This window comes from Paramisgurnus dabryanus, chromosome 24 (assembly GCF_030506205.2).
Source record: "Paramisgurnus dabryanus chromosome 24, PD_genome_1.1, whole genome shotgun sequence".
NCBI classification, from domain to species: Eukaryota; Metazoa; Chordata; class Actinopteri; order Cypriniformes; family Cobitidae; genus Paramisgurnus; species Paramisgurnus dabryanus.
Genome location: NC_133360.1, coordinates 14,655,291 through 14,671,617, shown reverse-complemented (window position 1 = coordinate 14,671,617; position 16,327 = coordinate 14,655,291). Strand labels below are relative to the sequence as shown.

General features: G+C 38.6%; 2 protein-coding genes across 3 annotated transcripts; both read left to right on the top strand.

Annotated features, from left to right (window-relative positions):
• The first annotated feature begins 468 nt into the window (after window positions 1–468).
• Window positions 469–9,958, top strand: creb3l3a (cAMP responsive element binding protein 3-like 3a). 2 transcript variants are annotated; one of them, XM_065246532.2, is made up of 10 exons: window positions 469–625; window positions 846–959; window positions 1,045–1,276; window positions 1,483–1,616; window positions 1,783–1,893; window positions 1,988–2,094; window positions 4,338–4,406; window positions 4,516–4,600; window positions 4,962–5,058; window positions 9,193–9,957. In XM_065246532.2, the coding sequence occupies exons 1-10, from the start codon at window positions 605–607 to the stop codon at window positions 9,507–9,509; spliced, it is 1,287 nt and encodes a 428-aa protein (XP_065102604.1). In that variant the 5' UTR covers window positions 469–604; the 3' UTR covers window positions 9,510–9,957. The 2 variants fall into 2 exon arrangements, with proteins under 2 accessions (XP_065102604.1, XP_065102605.1); XM_065246533.2 differs by having other exon boundaries at window positions 480–626; window positions 856–959; window positions 9,193–9,958.
• Window positions 9,959–12,824: 2,866 nt separating this feature from the next.
• Window positions 12,825–16,327, top strand: rxfp3.2b (relaxin family peptide receptor 3.2b). The gene has a single exon (XM_065246535.2). It carries the CDS (start codon window positions 13,054–13,056, stop codon window positions 14,254–14,256), a length of 1,203 nt encoding a protein of 400 aa, XP_065102607.1. The 5' UTR covers window positions 12,825–13,053; the 3' UTR covers window positions 14,257–16,327.

Sequence of the window (16,327 nt, the reverse complement as noted above, 5' to 3'; positions counted from 1 at the left end):
ATTTTGTTTATTATTAAAAGGATGGTTCTGGGTAATATAAACTGTGTGAAAGGTCAAATGACTTCATATAGAAAGGAAAATATGACCTTTGAACTTGTGTCTGTGTCAGGTGTTTCCCACAGCACATGTCTGAACCCTTGCTCTCTTATTTGATCAAGAGAGCAAACTGAAACATTGCAGTAGAGATTTGTTACTTGGTGAAAGGTGATGTTTGTTTGTAAAATAAACATGTAGTGGCCCTTTAAATATAATCTGCATCGCTCTAGTCTTTGCATTTATGTCTTTTTTTATTTGTATGTGATATATACAATAAATGTTTACTAAATACAACCCGACAGTAGCACATCAATGTTTGGAAGAAAAGCAAACAATAATGTTCCTTCCAATTGTTGCAAAATGTTGTTTTTTTACTCTTTCATCCCAACAAAGCACAGCCAATCAAAAGACAGTGCTGAAAATGATTGTTGATGACCCGATCGTTGAGTTGGAGTTCGTACTTTGTCCTCACTGAGCAGACAGACGCAGACAAGTCAAGACAACCCGATAACAGTTAGTTTGGTTCTCGTTTTATTCAAGGATATTTTGTTAACCCTGCGTCAATGAAATGGACCATTATTCCGACCAGGTAAGTCCAGATTTTTGTATTTTATTTGTTTTTTTGTAAGCTAACAAAACAGAAATTGTTATTAAACGAACGATCTTACCCGCCCATGTAATAATTTACACAGAGCAAAGTTCATACCATTTGAGTTATATGTTTTAAAATGTGTTTTTTAAATGTTATTATCGTATTACTTCCAATTAACAATAAATAAAAGCAAATACTTCTACTCGCACTCTTATAGGGGTGCGAAGGGTTAGATCTGCTCGATTTGCTCTTCGATAAGAACGATGGCATCTTACGTCATGAAGAAATGGGACCGCAAAATGATCAGCTTTGGCCGGTTCAAGATCCGCATGTATGACACATACACACATAACAAAGTCTGGCTTATTTTAAAGCCTGGCTATGTTAATACACACCTGCGTTTGTATGATTCCCAGATGATGATGCCTGCCCAGGGTAGCGAAGATTTCTTCAAAGCAATTTTAGGTGGCTCCGATTCGATGAACGGGTCTCCAGCATGGTCGCCATCTCCGAGCGACAGTGGAATTAGCGAGGACCCTCATTCGGATCACATCGACAGCCCACCACCCATCAGAAGCCCTTCAGTGGAAACTCCCGGTTTTGTGGGCCCAAACAATGTCCTTGAAACCAACTTCCCTTTCGATATAAGTGAGTTTTTCCTTCATGCATCAGTAAAACTCGGAAGGTTGTAAACTTGATGATTACTAGGCTCCCGACCGAGAACACAAACATCTGCTTATTGATTCACAGCATTATGCATCCCTGCTTTGTATACTTTCTGAAGATAAGCTTCCTGAGCTTTGTGAAGGTATGCACAAACAAACCAGGATAAATAGTATTATCTACTACCGCAGATGGCTGGGGGACCCGATTCTTCTCAAACAAGCCCGGAGGGATGCAGCGTGTATCAGAAGTACCACAGGTGACACCGGCCACAGGATTCCCCCTCACTATCAAGGACCTGCTGCTATCTGGCACACCAGAAACTGTGAGTTATCACTGTAGCGTGAAGCGAGAAAGGCAGAATAGAGAAAAAAGACTCCTTAGTGCAGATAAAGTTGATGAAGGAAAACTGGACTATGATCCGGTCTTCCAGAAACGATGATTGGATTTGTTACTTTCATGTAATATTGATATTCCTGTCATCCCCGCAGCCCACAAAGGCATCCCAGCAGTCCTACCAAGAGCTGGTTCTTACAGAAGATGAGAAACGACTTCTCGCCAAGGAAGGAGTCGCACTGCCAGATCAGTTCCCGCTCACCAAGGTACAGAACCTTCAGCTGGTAATTATACCATAAAAGTAGAGCAACCCAGATTGTCTTTGAAGTTCAGTGCTTTCACTTTCCCCCCTCGATCAAGTACGAGGAAAGGATTCTGAAGAAAATTCGCAGAAAGATTCGCAACAAGCAGTCGGCCCAAGAGAGCCGGAAAAAGAAGAAAGAATACATTGATGGCCTGGAAAGCAGGTATGGAGTTTTCTGCCAAAGTAAAGAAACCAAAAGATGGAAAGGCTTAATGCAGAAACTACACTTCCATTTACAAATTTGGAGTCACTTGCTCTGAATGTGTATCAATGTTTAAAATATATGTCGAGGGAAATATGTGACCTTGGACAACAAAACCAGTCATAAGGGTCAATTTTTAAAATATTTGAATAAATAAGCTTTTTACACCGCAAAAAAATATTTTCAAGAAAAAAAATTCTTAGTGTTTTTGTGTTGTTTTCAGTAAAAATATCAAAAAATTCTTAAATTAAGATGCTTTTTCTTGATGAGCAAAATGACCCAAAAAATTACAAATATCAAAGTTAAGTGATTTTGTGCATAAAACAAGCAAAAAAATCTGCCAAAGGGGTAAGCAAAAAAATCTTGAACATTGTTCTTAAACACTAAATTCAAGAAAAATTGGCCTACCCCATTGGCAGTTTTTTTTTGCTTGTTTTATGCACAAAATCCCTTAAATTTAATATTTTTGGTCCAGAAACTAGACTTATTTTTAAGGTCGTTTTGCTCATCAAGAGAAAGCATCTTAATTTAAGAATTTTTTGATATTTTTACTGAAAACAAGACAAAAAATATAAGAATTTTTTTCTTGAAAATTATTTTTTGCAGTGTATAATATGGTTTGTTGGGATAGGACAAATTTTGGCCAAAGTATTTGAATATTACGGAGCCCCTTAGGGGACATGGAGCAAAAATTAAATAACGTTTAGTTTCATTTGCTCACATGAAACTTTCATGTGCTCATGTGAAAGTTTCATGTGCTCACGCGAAACTTCATGTGCTCACGCGAAACCTTCATGTGCAGATTTTTTTTTTAAAGTTTAGTTTCGCGTGCTCACGTAAAGCTATCGCGCGGGCACGTGAAACTATCGCATGCTCACCTTAAACTATCGCATGCGCACGTAAAAGCGAAAGTTTCACGTGCGCACGCGATGGTTTCACGCGAACATGCGATAGCTTCACGCGAGCACGCGAAACTAAACTTGATAAAAAATTCTGCACATGAAGGTTTTGCGTGACCACATGAAAGTTTCACGTGAACACATGAAAGTTTCGAGTGAGCACATGAAACTAAACTTTAGATTTTTTTACTCCAATGTCACCTTAGGGGCTCGGTAGAATATTTGGAATCTGAGGGTGCAAAAAATCAAAATATTGAGAAAAATCGCCTTTAAAGAGTAACTAAACCCTAAACCAACTTTTTTTAGTTAATGATCTGTAAGAATGGGGTTTTATTAGTGCTGTTCCTTGATTTTAGTAAGTTTTTTGACATTTGGATATAAAGTGTTTCAATACTACAATATATGGTGTAAAAACGTCTGAGTGCTGCCCTCTTCAGGTTGAACGGTGGCTACTGCAGTTGAATTTTCCTATTGGATGTTGGGTCCAAGAAATAACTCGTGACGTAAGCAGGTTCAAGCTCACCACGCCCTTGTTACGATCTCACCACACACTTGGTACGAGCTAGTTTGTCCCCTCTATCTCCGTTCGGATCTGCCCACTTTTCTTGCCTTTTTCAAATATTGCAGTGGTTGGAGTAAGGCTCTGACCAGGGGTTTAGTTACTCTTTAAAGATGTCCAAATGAAGTCCTTAGTGACACATATTACTGATGATAAATACAATTTTCTACATTTACGGTAGGATATGTACAAAATATCTTCATGGATTGTGATCTTTACTTAATTTCCTAATGATTTTTGGCTTAAAAATGTATAACTTTGACCCAAACAATGTGTTGGCTATTCCTAAAAAAATACCCATGCAACTTATGACTGGTTTTGTGGTCCAGGGTCACACACTCTAAAAATGGCTGGGTTACTTTTGACCCATAATGGGTAAATATTGGACAGAACACATGCTGGCTAAAAATTACCCAATGTTGGGTTGTTGTTATGCAACCATGGGGTATAATAACCCAACAATTGGGTTAAAACCATAGATTGTAAAACGTATGGACATAGCTTGTGAGGAGCTTTTTTGAAGCTTAAATTAGGCGGTGCCTGCGTTTTAAGCTGATCCAACTTTAAATTTTTACAGTGTAGTGTATGTGAAAGGAGAACATAATCCAAACTGAGATCATACTCTAAAGATCATAATCTAAACTGAAATTTATTGCTACTGAACGCAACACCCTGGCAAAATACCAGGTGTAACCAAATGTCAAATGAATGTTCGATGACGGCTAATGAGCTTACCTTTTTTGAAGGATGGCTGCATGCAACACACAGAACCAGGAGCTGCAGAGGAAAGTCTTTCAGCTGGAGAAATGCAACATGTGAGGGAATCATTTACTTGGTAATTCTCACAGTTCTGCTTCAGTCTTCTCCTGTGGGGCCTGAAGGCCCCTGAAAATTAAACTTTCTAGCTTTATCTCTTCATCTCAGATCGTTGATGGAACAGCTGCGTAGACTTCAGGCGCTGGTCATGAACGGATACAAAAAACCGGCCCAGACTGGGACTTGTGTTCTGGTGAGGGTTAAAAAAAAACTTGCACACACATCAAAGATGATTCACACACACAAGGAACCAAACACACATATTAGACAAACAACCAAACATATTTTTCACTATACTAGACTTGGGTCCAGGGTCACATATGTGCTTGTTTTTCCTTAAAAATCATTGGATGATTTATGAGCCTTTTTATCTAGTTAAGACCATAAAACACTTGTACACCTTTGCATCTAAAGAGTTCATATTAATACCTCAGAGGTACATATTAGTACCCAAAAACTGCATATTGGTACCTCAAATGTATACATATCTTTAGCTAAATGGTACACATTACGACCCTTTCAAAGGTAAGCTCAAGCCTGTCTCTGTTCCTCAGGTGCTGCTTCTCTCATTTACCCTGATTCTACTACCCAATCTGAAGCCCTTCACAGATACCAAAATCAGTCAGCATGGAGACTTCAGCCCATTGAGAGGTGAGATATTTGGATCAAACATCTCCACTTTTTCCAGAAAGTTCATATGGGGAAATATCATTTTGATTACCCACTTCTTTTTTAATAGTTCAGGAGACCTTTCAGCTTTGTCAACTTAAACTTTATAGACCTTATTCCAGATGTTTCTTCTAAAACAGGATGAGAAACAAATTAGAGATACAAGAAAGATATAAGAAAGAGCTTGCATCTGTGACTTTTCTCCTCTACGTGTGCACGTCATCCCTAATTCGAATTTAAAGTCACGCTTGGAAAACCAGGGGTCCTAAGCAATCTGTGTAATGTATCATATGGTTGACAAGCCTTTAGGCTCACGCCAAAACTTTATGATAGTTTCGGAAAGTGCCGAGAGAGGTGGCGTGGTCCGGAAGAAATGCAGACGGCTTGGTCATGTTTCCCTCACGTTGAATCAACGGCATGGAAGAAAAGCTGTAATTTGTCCTCATCAAAATGCTGTCAGTGGTTCTGAGGGGAATCAATTTTTATTCAGCAGGGTATCCAGGTCATGGTTAAAGTTTGGTGCAGTCGGTCACAGTCTCATTCGATTAGCGTCATGTTGAGTTCTTTTGAAGTGAGTGGTTGAGGTTCAGGGACAATGAAAAGAGACAGAGTGAAACTGTGCCTGTTTATTTTATCCTCAAAATAACTCAAAAATTCTAGTTGGGTTTCTGTAGCTTAACTACAAGAGCGTTACACTAGGAAGGGCAAAGCCACAGGTTTGATTCCCAGAAAAAGCTAATTTTATCTTGAACTTCCTTAACGGGAACTTCCCGGTTCAAGTAAAGACATAAAATCCTCCTAAATAATGTAAAGAACATTCTGTAAAAATAACCTTAATATCTTTAAGTTGAGTTTAAAAGATTCAAATAAATATGAAATCAATGACTGAAATCAAACTTTGATGCTCCAAATCTCATTAATAGAGATGATGAGGTGGGGTCACAAACTCACTTACTGACATTAAGTATTATTAGGAACACCTGTTCAATTTCTTATTAATGCTATTATCTTATCAATCAATCACATGGCAGTTGCTTCAATGCCTTTAGGGGTGTGGACCTGGCCAAGACAATCTCCTGAATTCAAAACTGAATGTCAGAATGGGAAAGAAAGGTGATTTAAGCAATTTTGAGCGCGGCATCTGCTCAATTACTGGGATTTTTACGCACAACCATTTCTAGGGTTTACAAAGAATGGTGTGAAAAGGGAAAAACATCCAGTATGCGGCAGTCCTGTGGGCGAAAATGCCTTGTTGATGCTAGAGGTCAGAGGAGAATGGGCCGACTGATTCATGCTGATATAAGAGCAACTTTGACTGAAATAACCACTCATTACAACCGAGGTATGCAGCAAAGCATTTGTGAAGCCACAACACACACAACCTTGAGGCGGATGGGCTACAACAGCAGAAGACCCCACCGGGTACCACTCATCTCCACTACAAATAGGAAAAATAGGCTACAATTTGGACAAGCTCACCAAAATTAGACAGTTGAAGACTGGAAAAATGTTGCCTGGTCTGATGAGTCTCGATTTCTGTAGAGACATTCAGATGGCAGAGTCAGAATTTGGCGTAAACAGAATGAGAACATGGATCCATCATGACTTGTTACCACTGTGCAGGCTGGTGGTGGTGGTGTAATGGTGTGGGGGATGTTTTCTTGGCACACTTTAGGCCCCTTAGTGCCAATTGGGCATTGTTTAAATGCCACGGCCTACCTGAGCATTGTTTCTGACCATGTCCATCCCTTTATAACCACCATGCACCATGTCACAAAGCTCAAATCATTTCAAATTGGTTTCTTGAACATGACAATGAGTTCACTGTACTAAAATGGCCCCCACAGTCACCAGATCTCAACCCAATAGAGCATCTTTGGGATGTGGTGGAACAGGAGCTTTGTGCCCTGGATGTGCATCCACAAATCTCCATCAACTGCAAGATGCTTTCCTATCAATATGGGCCAACATTTCTAAAGAATGCTTTCAGCACCTTGTTGAATCAATGCCACGTAGAATTAAGGCAGTTCTGAAGGCGAAAGGGGGTCCAACACAGTATTAGTATGGTGTTCCTAATAATCCTTTAGATGAGTGTGTAAGGCACAATATGTAAAATTATTTTTCAGGCTTCACAGCATTGCGTGGATCAGAGCAGTTGCCACAGCGGCGGCCGGTGCGAGTGTGCATAGGAAGCTTTTGAATCATGCATGGTACTGATGTCAGCTTATGTCGACGTCAAACACGACCTCAAACACGCACCTATTCTTTCAAAATATTTCACAATATTTCAAAATATGTGTTTGGCCCATCAAGTGATCCAATGTGCATCACGTGTCTTGTCAAAATAAGTGCCTGCTGCAGATGTGTCTAAAGAGTTTATGATAAAAGAGACGCTCGTGTTTGCCAGATACTCTCATAATCTCATGCGTAATCAGAGTTTACTGTTAAGGGAGTGTTTTGATTGTATTTTGTGAACGTGAGCTTCTCTTTTATCATAAACAGTTTCGAAGCGTGTGCAGCAGGCACTTATTTTGACAAAACATGTTGATGCACATAGGATCACTTATTTTGAATTTGCTCCCCTCGGATGAGCAGTCACGAGCCACCACACTGTTAGGCACTTTATTTCTACTTTTTAAATATTTTCTTTATTTTTATTAAAAATAAATGCCTTTTTGATATGATATGTGATAGGAAAAGGAAGAAGAGCAACACTCTGCGCCATCTTTTTTAATCTTTAGTTGTCCAACCAGACATTGGTGGGCGAAGCTAGAGTAAATAGCGTTTGCCGACAAGAGATGCTATTTGCACTAATTTGTGACTATAAGGGATCTATACTTAGATAAAGTAAAAAAATTCCCAGACATGTTTTCCAGAAGCTTTTATCCAAACTTGTACATACAGGCTTAACATTTTATTAGTACAGGAAGTCCCTGGAAATCAAACCCATGACCTTGCTATTGCTTGCGCCTGCCCTATACCTGCTGATCCACAGTACACTTAAATAAAATATAACGAAGAACTCCATTAAAGGAATTTTCTTAAAAGAAAAATCCAGATAATTTACTAACCACCATGTCATCCAAAATGTTGATGTCTTTCTTTGTTTAGTTGAGAAGAAATTATGTTTTTTGAGGAAAACATTGCAGGATTTTTCTCATTTTAATGGACTTTAATAGAGCCCAACATTTAATACTTAACTCAACACTTAACAGTTTCAAAGAGTTTCAAAGGACTATAAACGATCCCAAACGAGGCATAAGGGTCTTATCTAGCGAAACAATTGTCATTTTTGACAAGAAAAAAAAAAATGCACTTTTAAACCACAACTTTTCGTCTAGGTCCGGTCCAGCGTGACCTAACGTAAATGCGTAGTGACGTAGGGAGGTCACGTGTTACATATATAAAACGCATATTTGCGGACCATTTTAAACAATAAACTGACACAACGACATTAATTAGTATCAGTTGACATACAACAACGTAGGAACGGTCCTCTTTCAACACACTTGTAAACACTGGGGCGGAGTTTCGCGTTCGTCCTCTGTGACCTCTTGACGTCATGACGTATTGCGTGGGGTCACGCTGACGCATCACGACCGGATCTAGACGAGAAGTTGTGGTTTAAAAGTGCATATTTTTTATTTTTCTTGTCAAAAATGACAATCGTTTCGCTAGATAAGACCCTTATGCCTCGTTCGGGATCGTTTATAGTCCTTTGAAACTCCGTTGAGAAAAACTGTTAAGTGTTGAATGGAGTATTAAATGTTGGGCTCTATTAAAGTCCATTAAAATGAGAAAAATCCTGCAATGTTTTCCTCAAAAAACATAATTTCTTCTCGACTGAACTAAGAAAGACATCAACATTTTGGATGACATGGTGGAGAGTAAATTATCTGGATTTTTCTTTTAAGAAAATGGACTATTCCTTTAAGTCTCCTGAGCTATGAAAAACCAATTTTTGAGCATCTTGGGGAAGTACTTTAAATTACACAGTGATGTGAACTTTTGCCAGAACGTAAATTAATTTCTTTACATATCTGATGGACATAGAAAAGCTTCTGCGAGGTCACCTCCAAATGCTTGCATTTCAACCTCCCATTTTTCTTTATGCAGTTCATTCGCGATCGCTGCGTGACCTTCAGTCTTCCCGTGTGATGCACGCCCTGGAGTATCCGTACTCTGTGGCCGAAGACTCCAAAATTCTTCCTCGCTTCTCTGGGGACAAAAGTGTGGAGGATATAACATCTGTGCTTGAAGAACTACGCAGGGGACCGGGACTCACAGATTACGACCACGAATCTTACAACCGCAGCCTGGACCACCAGCATGACGACCATTACCATAGCGACCCCATCACTGGGTATGTGGCGACGGTGACCTTGAATCCTCGACGTGGCTCAAGGCAGAGTCCACACGCTGATGATATGTGAAAGGCAGAGAGGGATTGATCCAGGGATTTGTCAGAACTCCTTCAACAGCGCTTTTGAAGAGGGACTTTAGCTTACAGATGGCTGGAAGCTCTTTTTTTCTTCTTGTTCTTCTTTCTGAACTTATCTTGTAGAGAAATAGACTTTTTTTATGTAACATTACTTTAATTTTGTGAGTTTTTTATGTCATTCTTTTTTATTTTCTCTTTCTTTTTTAACTTTTACACTTTACAGAAGTCTCAATAATGTGCTTATTTGAGAACGAGAGAACTTTAAATCTGTCTCTTCAATTTGAAGATCAAAGGACAAAACCCCCAGATTTTTCAATGTGCACACTTTTGGATGTTAAAGCAGTGATCGTTAAAGGAAAACACCACTGTTTTTCAATATTTTACTATGTTCTTACCTCAACTTAGACGAATGAAAACATCCCTATCTTTTTTCAATGCGTGCTCTTAATCTTTGTACAGTGCGTCGTGAATGTGTTTCGAGCCCTCTGCATTTAGCCGAGCCCTATTCATTCCTTAGGATCCAAACAGAGATGAATTTAGAAGCCACCAAACATTTCCATGCTTTCCCTATTTAAAGACTGTTACATGAGTAGTTACACGAGTAAGTATGGTGGCACAAAATAAAATGCCAGAGGTCGAAGTGCTGAAAACTAAGTGCTCTTCCGCCATACAATATAGTTCTCATTTTTTATCCGCTTAAAAAATCGCCACGTTTTATTTTGTGCCACCATACTTACTCGTGTAACAGTCTTTAAATAGGGAAAACATGGAAGTGTTTGGTGTCTTCTAAATTCATCCCTGTTTGGATCCTAAGGAATGAATGGGGCTAGGCTAAATGCTAACACATTCACAACGTGCTGAACAAAGATTAAGTGCACGCATTAAAAAAGATAGGTATGTATTTATTCGTCTAAGTTGAGGTAAGAACATACTAAAATATTGAAAAGTGGTGGTGTTTTCCTTTAAGTTTGAATTGCTTGCCCTGCTTATTCATTTGCTTTTAAAAGCAATCTAGCTATTAATTCAATGTATTATTTTTTGATCTGTGTTTGTGCCTTCTGTTTTTTGTGTCTTAAAAGACAATTTTGCGCCATGGGCACAGAAAGCCCAAGTTAATTTTTAATGACCTGGGAACTCCAAGATGAAACGTTAGTGCACAGAGGGATCCATAAATAACTTTTGGTAATGAATGTGCTTTTGAATAAAATCATGTTGTGTTCAACTACATTTCAACCTATTTCAGCAGTAAATAGCTTTTTTAAATACATTTTTTTAACACATCAAATGAAATGGACGATTCTTTTGAACTCTGGGTTCTGCACAAAAGATGACATAAATGCTTTTCGGCACAATTTGGACGTCAAAGGAGACAGAATGAGGCCAGCGTGTATTACAAACACAGGTGAAAAGCCAACCTCCGTAAAAATAAACAGGATCATCACTGACAAATACAGTTTTAATACAGCTGGATTATCAATGTGCAAGGCACATTTCGCTGTAATCCCAAAAGAGTTACATAAATTAACAGATATGACAGTGGGGATTATGCCATTTTCATGTATCACTCATTATTTACTCTTTTCCATGTTAAACTGTTTAAACCATCACTTAGGGATGGATGAATAGGTGTTAAATCTCCTTCTGGATAATAAAAAAGGACAAATACTGTCCTATTTAAAAAATTATAATGATATTGGCACCATAGAAAATCTTTTCCCTATTGTTTAGGCTTAAATGTAGGCTCAATGATTACCTATGAGAGACTTTGGGGTTTAATAAAGATTGGCCTTTTGACACTGATCTAAGTATTAAAATGTCTGCATTAAAATTTTATGATAATAATAAGAGTGAAGCTAGTTTTTAATCAGCGTAAAAGGAAAACCTTGACCTAGATTGCAGACGGGCTATAGTTTCTCATCAACGGTCTATTCTTCAAACTTGAACAGGAAAGGTTTTGTCTTACCCAGCACCTCTTTAATCTTGTAGAGAGACAGATCCGGCACCTTGTAGCCTCTTTTATCCGTGATGCGCCTGTTCGATTTGACTTTTCCCTTGGGTCCCTGCACATCTCTTTTACCCTAAGAGTTGAAGAAGAATGAATGAACTGCATTGACTTGATTAATCTGCAGTTGATTTAATAAACAAACTTTATCCAAGTTTTAGATTATTTGCTCCTAGCGTAAAGACAATATCTAATTGTTGGACTGTGATCTTTTAAAATGACCAGAAACAAAAATAAAAGCCCCTATTGTTTGAAATCAATGTGTTATCATGTGGATTTGTTGGATATTTTGGTGAATCACTTGTCATTAAATATCTGTGATTGTGGGGACAAAAAGCCTTTTGTGAACCCAGGTGAGTCTATGTGAGACTTTATTTTACATCCACCTTATTGTTTTATTGATAAACATTTCAGTCCCACATTTTAAAGCTGTTAGTCGTCAAATCATGGATAACGGTTGATGTCCCGCGTACTATTTTACTTAAAAATGTTATAAAATAAAGTTGAAAGAAACAAAGCTATAGTCTATGTGATTTTATTAAAATAAAAACACACTTTACATGTCACATATTTATCTCATTAAATAAACAAGTGATTTAAAATAATATACGAATGATAAAGTCTTACCTGTTGTTATGTCTCATTTTCCCGCTCATCGATATTTAAAAAGTACAGTAACTGACGCATTAACTGTCATTTTTCGGCGGAACTTGCTCAGGATTATTACTCATCAATCCCACTATAAAACGATCGAAAAAGTAAAGCTAACACTTTCTTTGTGTGGTCAAAACACACAGTCATATTTTAATGCTCTGGTTTAGTCACCCAAAGTCAGTCTGTGAACGCGCAATCCTGCTGAAGCTCGCATTAAATCATTCTGGGACGAACAGCAAACGTTGAGTACGGTAAGAGTTTAGTAATATGTACGTTTTAAAGAAAAGCCGTTACCTTTTTTAGATTAAAGTACAGTATTTGCATTTACTAAATAAAATGTGATTGACAGAAGCGCACGCGCTCCTCAGTGTGCGCTCATCTCTGCATTTAAAGAATGTGTGCGCGCAGCAGACGAAGCATGGACTGAAAAAGTGAAGAGAAAACAGTTTCTTTATTTTGTCAAACCACGGTCATCTCTAAATAACTTACGTCTGTTTAGTCATCAAAGTCAGTCTGTGAATGGGAATTCAGGTAAAACTCGCGTTTAATTATTGTGAAGTTATACACATTAATGTACGTTTTAATGTAAAAAAGCTTTATCTTTGATATTTTTATATAGAATATTTGCATATATAACTATTATGTGTTTAATAAGCTGCGTGATCCTCAGCATTGCGCGGACGCGCATCATGCCCTGAGTATAAAAGAATGTGTGCGCGCTGCAGAGCGCACAGAGGTGCGCGGAAAAGGCACTGAAGAGACCGCGGTCCTGTTACCTGAGAAGTAATGATCCACGGAGGAAAAAAACAATGATCGAACATGAGATGAATTAGATGAATGGATAGTTTCACTATGACAACAGTGTGAATGGGAATCTGCCATGGAGAGGAATAACACCAGTCAAACTCTTGCACTTGGAGAATGCGAGCACAATTTGGATCCCAGCGTAGGGCTGGACAATTGTACAGATGGTGCCAGTGGGAACCTTTCATTACGCTGCTGGCTGCATTTGTTGACTAAGGAGTCTAGTTCAACCCTGCAAGGTGATGGGTCTAGCCTGGCTGTGCGTGTAATGATCGCCCTGATTTATTCAGTGGTGTGCGCTTTGGGACTCGTAGGGAACTCGCTTGCGCTCTACCTCCTGCACTCTCGGTACCGGCAGAAGCAGTCCTCCATCAACTGTTTTGTGATGGGTCTGGCGCTAACTGATCTACAGTTCGTCCTAACCTTGCCGTTCTGGGCCGTGGACACTGCATTGGACTTTCGCTGGCCTTTTGGAAAAGTTATGTGTAAAATCATCAGCTCGGTGACAACTATGAACATGTACGCCAGTGTATTTTTCCTGACCGCCATGAGCGTGGCCAGGTATTACTCCATCGTTTCCTCGTTGAAAATGCACAGTCGGCGTGCAGCGGCGGCTGCAGCAAAATGGATCTGCTTAAGCATTTGGGTCGTGTCGTTGATCGCCACACTTCCACATTCCATATATTCTACTATAGCTCAAGTTTCCACGGATGAGGAGCTGTGCCTGGTCCGTTTTCCCGAAACGGGCAGCTGGGACCCACAACTGTTGCTTGGTCTTTACCAGCTTCAGAAGGTCCTACTTGGATTTCTGATTCCTCTAGTGGTGATAAGCGTCTGCTATCTCCTACTGCTAAGAATCGTGCTGAGCCGTAGGATCAGCGGGGTCATCGGATCCGAAAGCGAGGTTGGTCGCCACAAGCGCCGTTCTAAAGTCACGAAATCCGTCGTGATTGTAGTCCTTTCCTTCTTTTTGTGTTGGCTGCCCAATCAGGCGTTGACTCTGTGGGGCGTCCTTATCAAGTTCGACCTGATACCTTTTAGTAAGGCCTTCTACAACGCCCAGGCATACGCCTTCCCCCTGACCGTTTGCTTGGCCCACACAAACAGCTGCCTTAATCCTGTCCTTTACTGTCTGATAAGGCGAGAATTTCGTGCTGGACTCAAAGAGCTTCTGTGGAGGGCTACACCGTCCTACAGCAGCATCGCTCGGCTGCTCCCGCGTAAAGCAAAGGTGGCCGAGGCGCCTCCGGTTCTGGTCTTGGTGCAAATGGACGTGTGATTGCATCTTTACAGTGGAAAGACGCATCCTTCACATTCTCTTCTTTACCCTGTCTTTGATTTTGATTGACGGAACGAAGCATGTGTGATAAACCTCCTCTGGGAGCTGCCCCAGTTTTGCTTCCTCGCATTCAGAATCACTTTTGCACATTTGTTACACCAGTCCTTTTCCCCGTCTTTGGACTCTCTGATCTACCTGTACTGTTTTCAATGCATCTCAGGCCATCAAACACACTGGGATTTTAAGACTCACCTGTTTTTCTTGCTGCCAATTACAGGCACTGGTTAAAGATTCTTACCAAGATGCCGTTCAAAGAAACAATAAATTATCCATGGGTGATTCCACCTTTGAAGAAAGAAGAGCTGAGATGTAGTAGACGGGCTTCGTTTAATTTCATGAGATATAAAGTTAATTATGTCTGTGTGGGGAAGGGGGCAGTCACTGGTAAATTCATTAATATTTGAATAATGTTAAATATTTATTATAATTTATCATAAATATTGCAGTTTATGTCAAATCTAAAGTTTGAATTTATTTACATATTAGGTTGCACAAAAGAAACGCTGTCAATTTAAATAATATAATAGCTAAACATGAATCATTTATATATTGAAAATGTAAAAAATTGTAAGCGCCTATTAAGAGAAAAATGTGCAATGTATGTGATCATTTCTCTTTCAATTTCATTGTTAATAGAGCTAAGTAGTACTTAATATTAATAGTAACTTATACAAACGTAAAGTTATTTTATATCATAAGAAAATATCTTCATATTTGATCTTTAAAGGAAAAGTTCACTTAATAAATTTGATGTTCATCAGAATCGGGCTGCTTCCATACAATGAACATGGGTGGAGATCAAGACCACTATTAAAGCATCATTAAACACAAAATTTTTGATGAACTATGCCTTTAAAAAATATACTCAAAGTGTTACTCTCATAAAGCTGTAATATGTTTGTGAAAGTGCTTGTTATTTTCATATGCTCAGGGACTTTATCGAAAACACATTGGGCATAAAATATTTGTCTTTGCAGCAATGTACAATAAATCATTTTATGGCTTTAAAATGTCCATTTCTGAAACATAAAACAGAATTAAAAATCTATATATGTGTTACGATTTGGTAATATTGAGAATAACAGATAAAGTAAGAGTCGAAGAGATTATAATTTTTTCATTACTTTTTTAAGTCAGAAAAGATGCCTTTGAGTTCTGGATATGCTGGCACGCTTTTACATTAAATTTACTGTAACTTATGAATGCTGCAATATGCTCTGAGGTAAGGGAATAGATATAGACACCAGCTTGTAGCTTTGAATGCACAGCGAATAGTTGATAGCGAAATAATTTAAAGGTGCAGTGTGTACATTTTAGTGGCATCTAGTGGTGAGGGTGTGAATTGCAAGCAACGGCTAAGTCCACTGCTCACCCCTCGCTTTTGAAATGCATAGAAAAGCTACGGTTGCCACCACTGGAAAAACATGTCATTGACGGAGATAACTTAGTAAAAAAAGTTTGTCCATTAAGGGCTTATGTAGAAACATGGTGGCACAAAATGGCGACTTCCACCTAAGGGGCCCCACTGGGTGTGTAGATAAAAACATGTCATTCTAAGGTAATAAAAACGTAACAGTTCATTATGCAAGGTCTTTATACACCCCTGATAATATAGTTTTGTACTGTAAATTATTTTGCATTTCTGTCAAGAGATCCTTCTAAAAATTGCACACTGCACCTTTAAGCCTTGAATCATTTTTAGTTCTTAAAAGAAATATTTTACCAAAGTTTCAAGGAGATCTGTCCAATATCATTTAAAAAAGGGAAAAGAGACTGAATTTCTATTAAAAGCTAATGTGCAGTTGTGATGGTTTATTTCCCGACTGTGGAGACTAGTTATCACACTTTTTACTCGCATGGTCACATGGCTTAAAACATCAACATATGATAACTCCTATAATTAACTGTAGCTAATAATGTTTACTTGTTCATCTGCTACTATCATATATATATATATATATATATATATATATATATATATATATATATATATATATATATATATATATAT

Coding starts and splice junctions, on each gene's coding strand:
- creb3l3a (XM_065246532.2), top strand. CDS start 605: ATGGACCATTATTCCGACCAG. Junction 626..845: donor TGGACCATTATTCCGACCAG/GTAAGTCCAGAT, acceptor GCACTCTTATAG/GGGTGCGAAGGGTTAGATCT. Junction 1,894..1,987: donor ATCAGTTCCCGCTCACCAAG/GTACAGAACCTT, acceptor CCCTCGATCAAG/TACGAGGAAAGGATTCTGAA.
- rxfp3.2b (XM_065246535.2), top strand. CDS start 13,054: ATGGAGAGGAATAACACCAGTCAAACTCTTGCACTTGGAGAATGCGAG.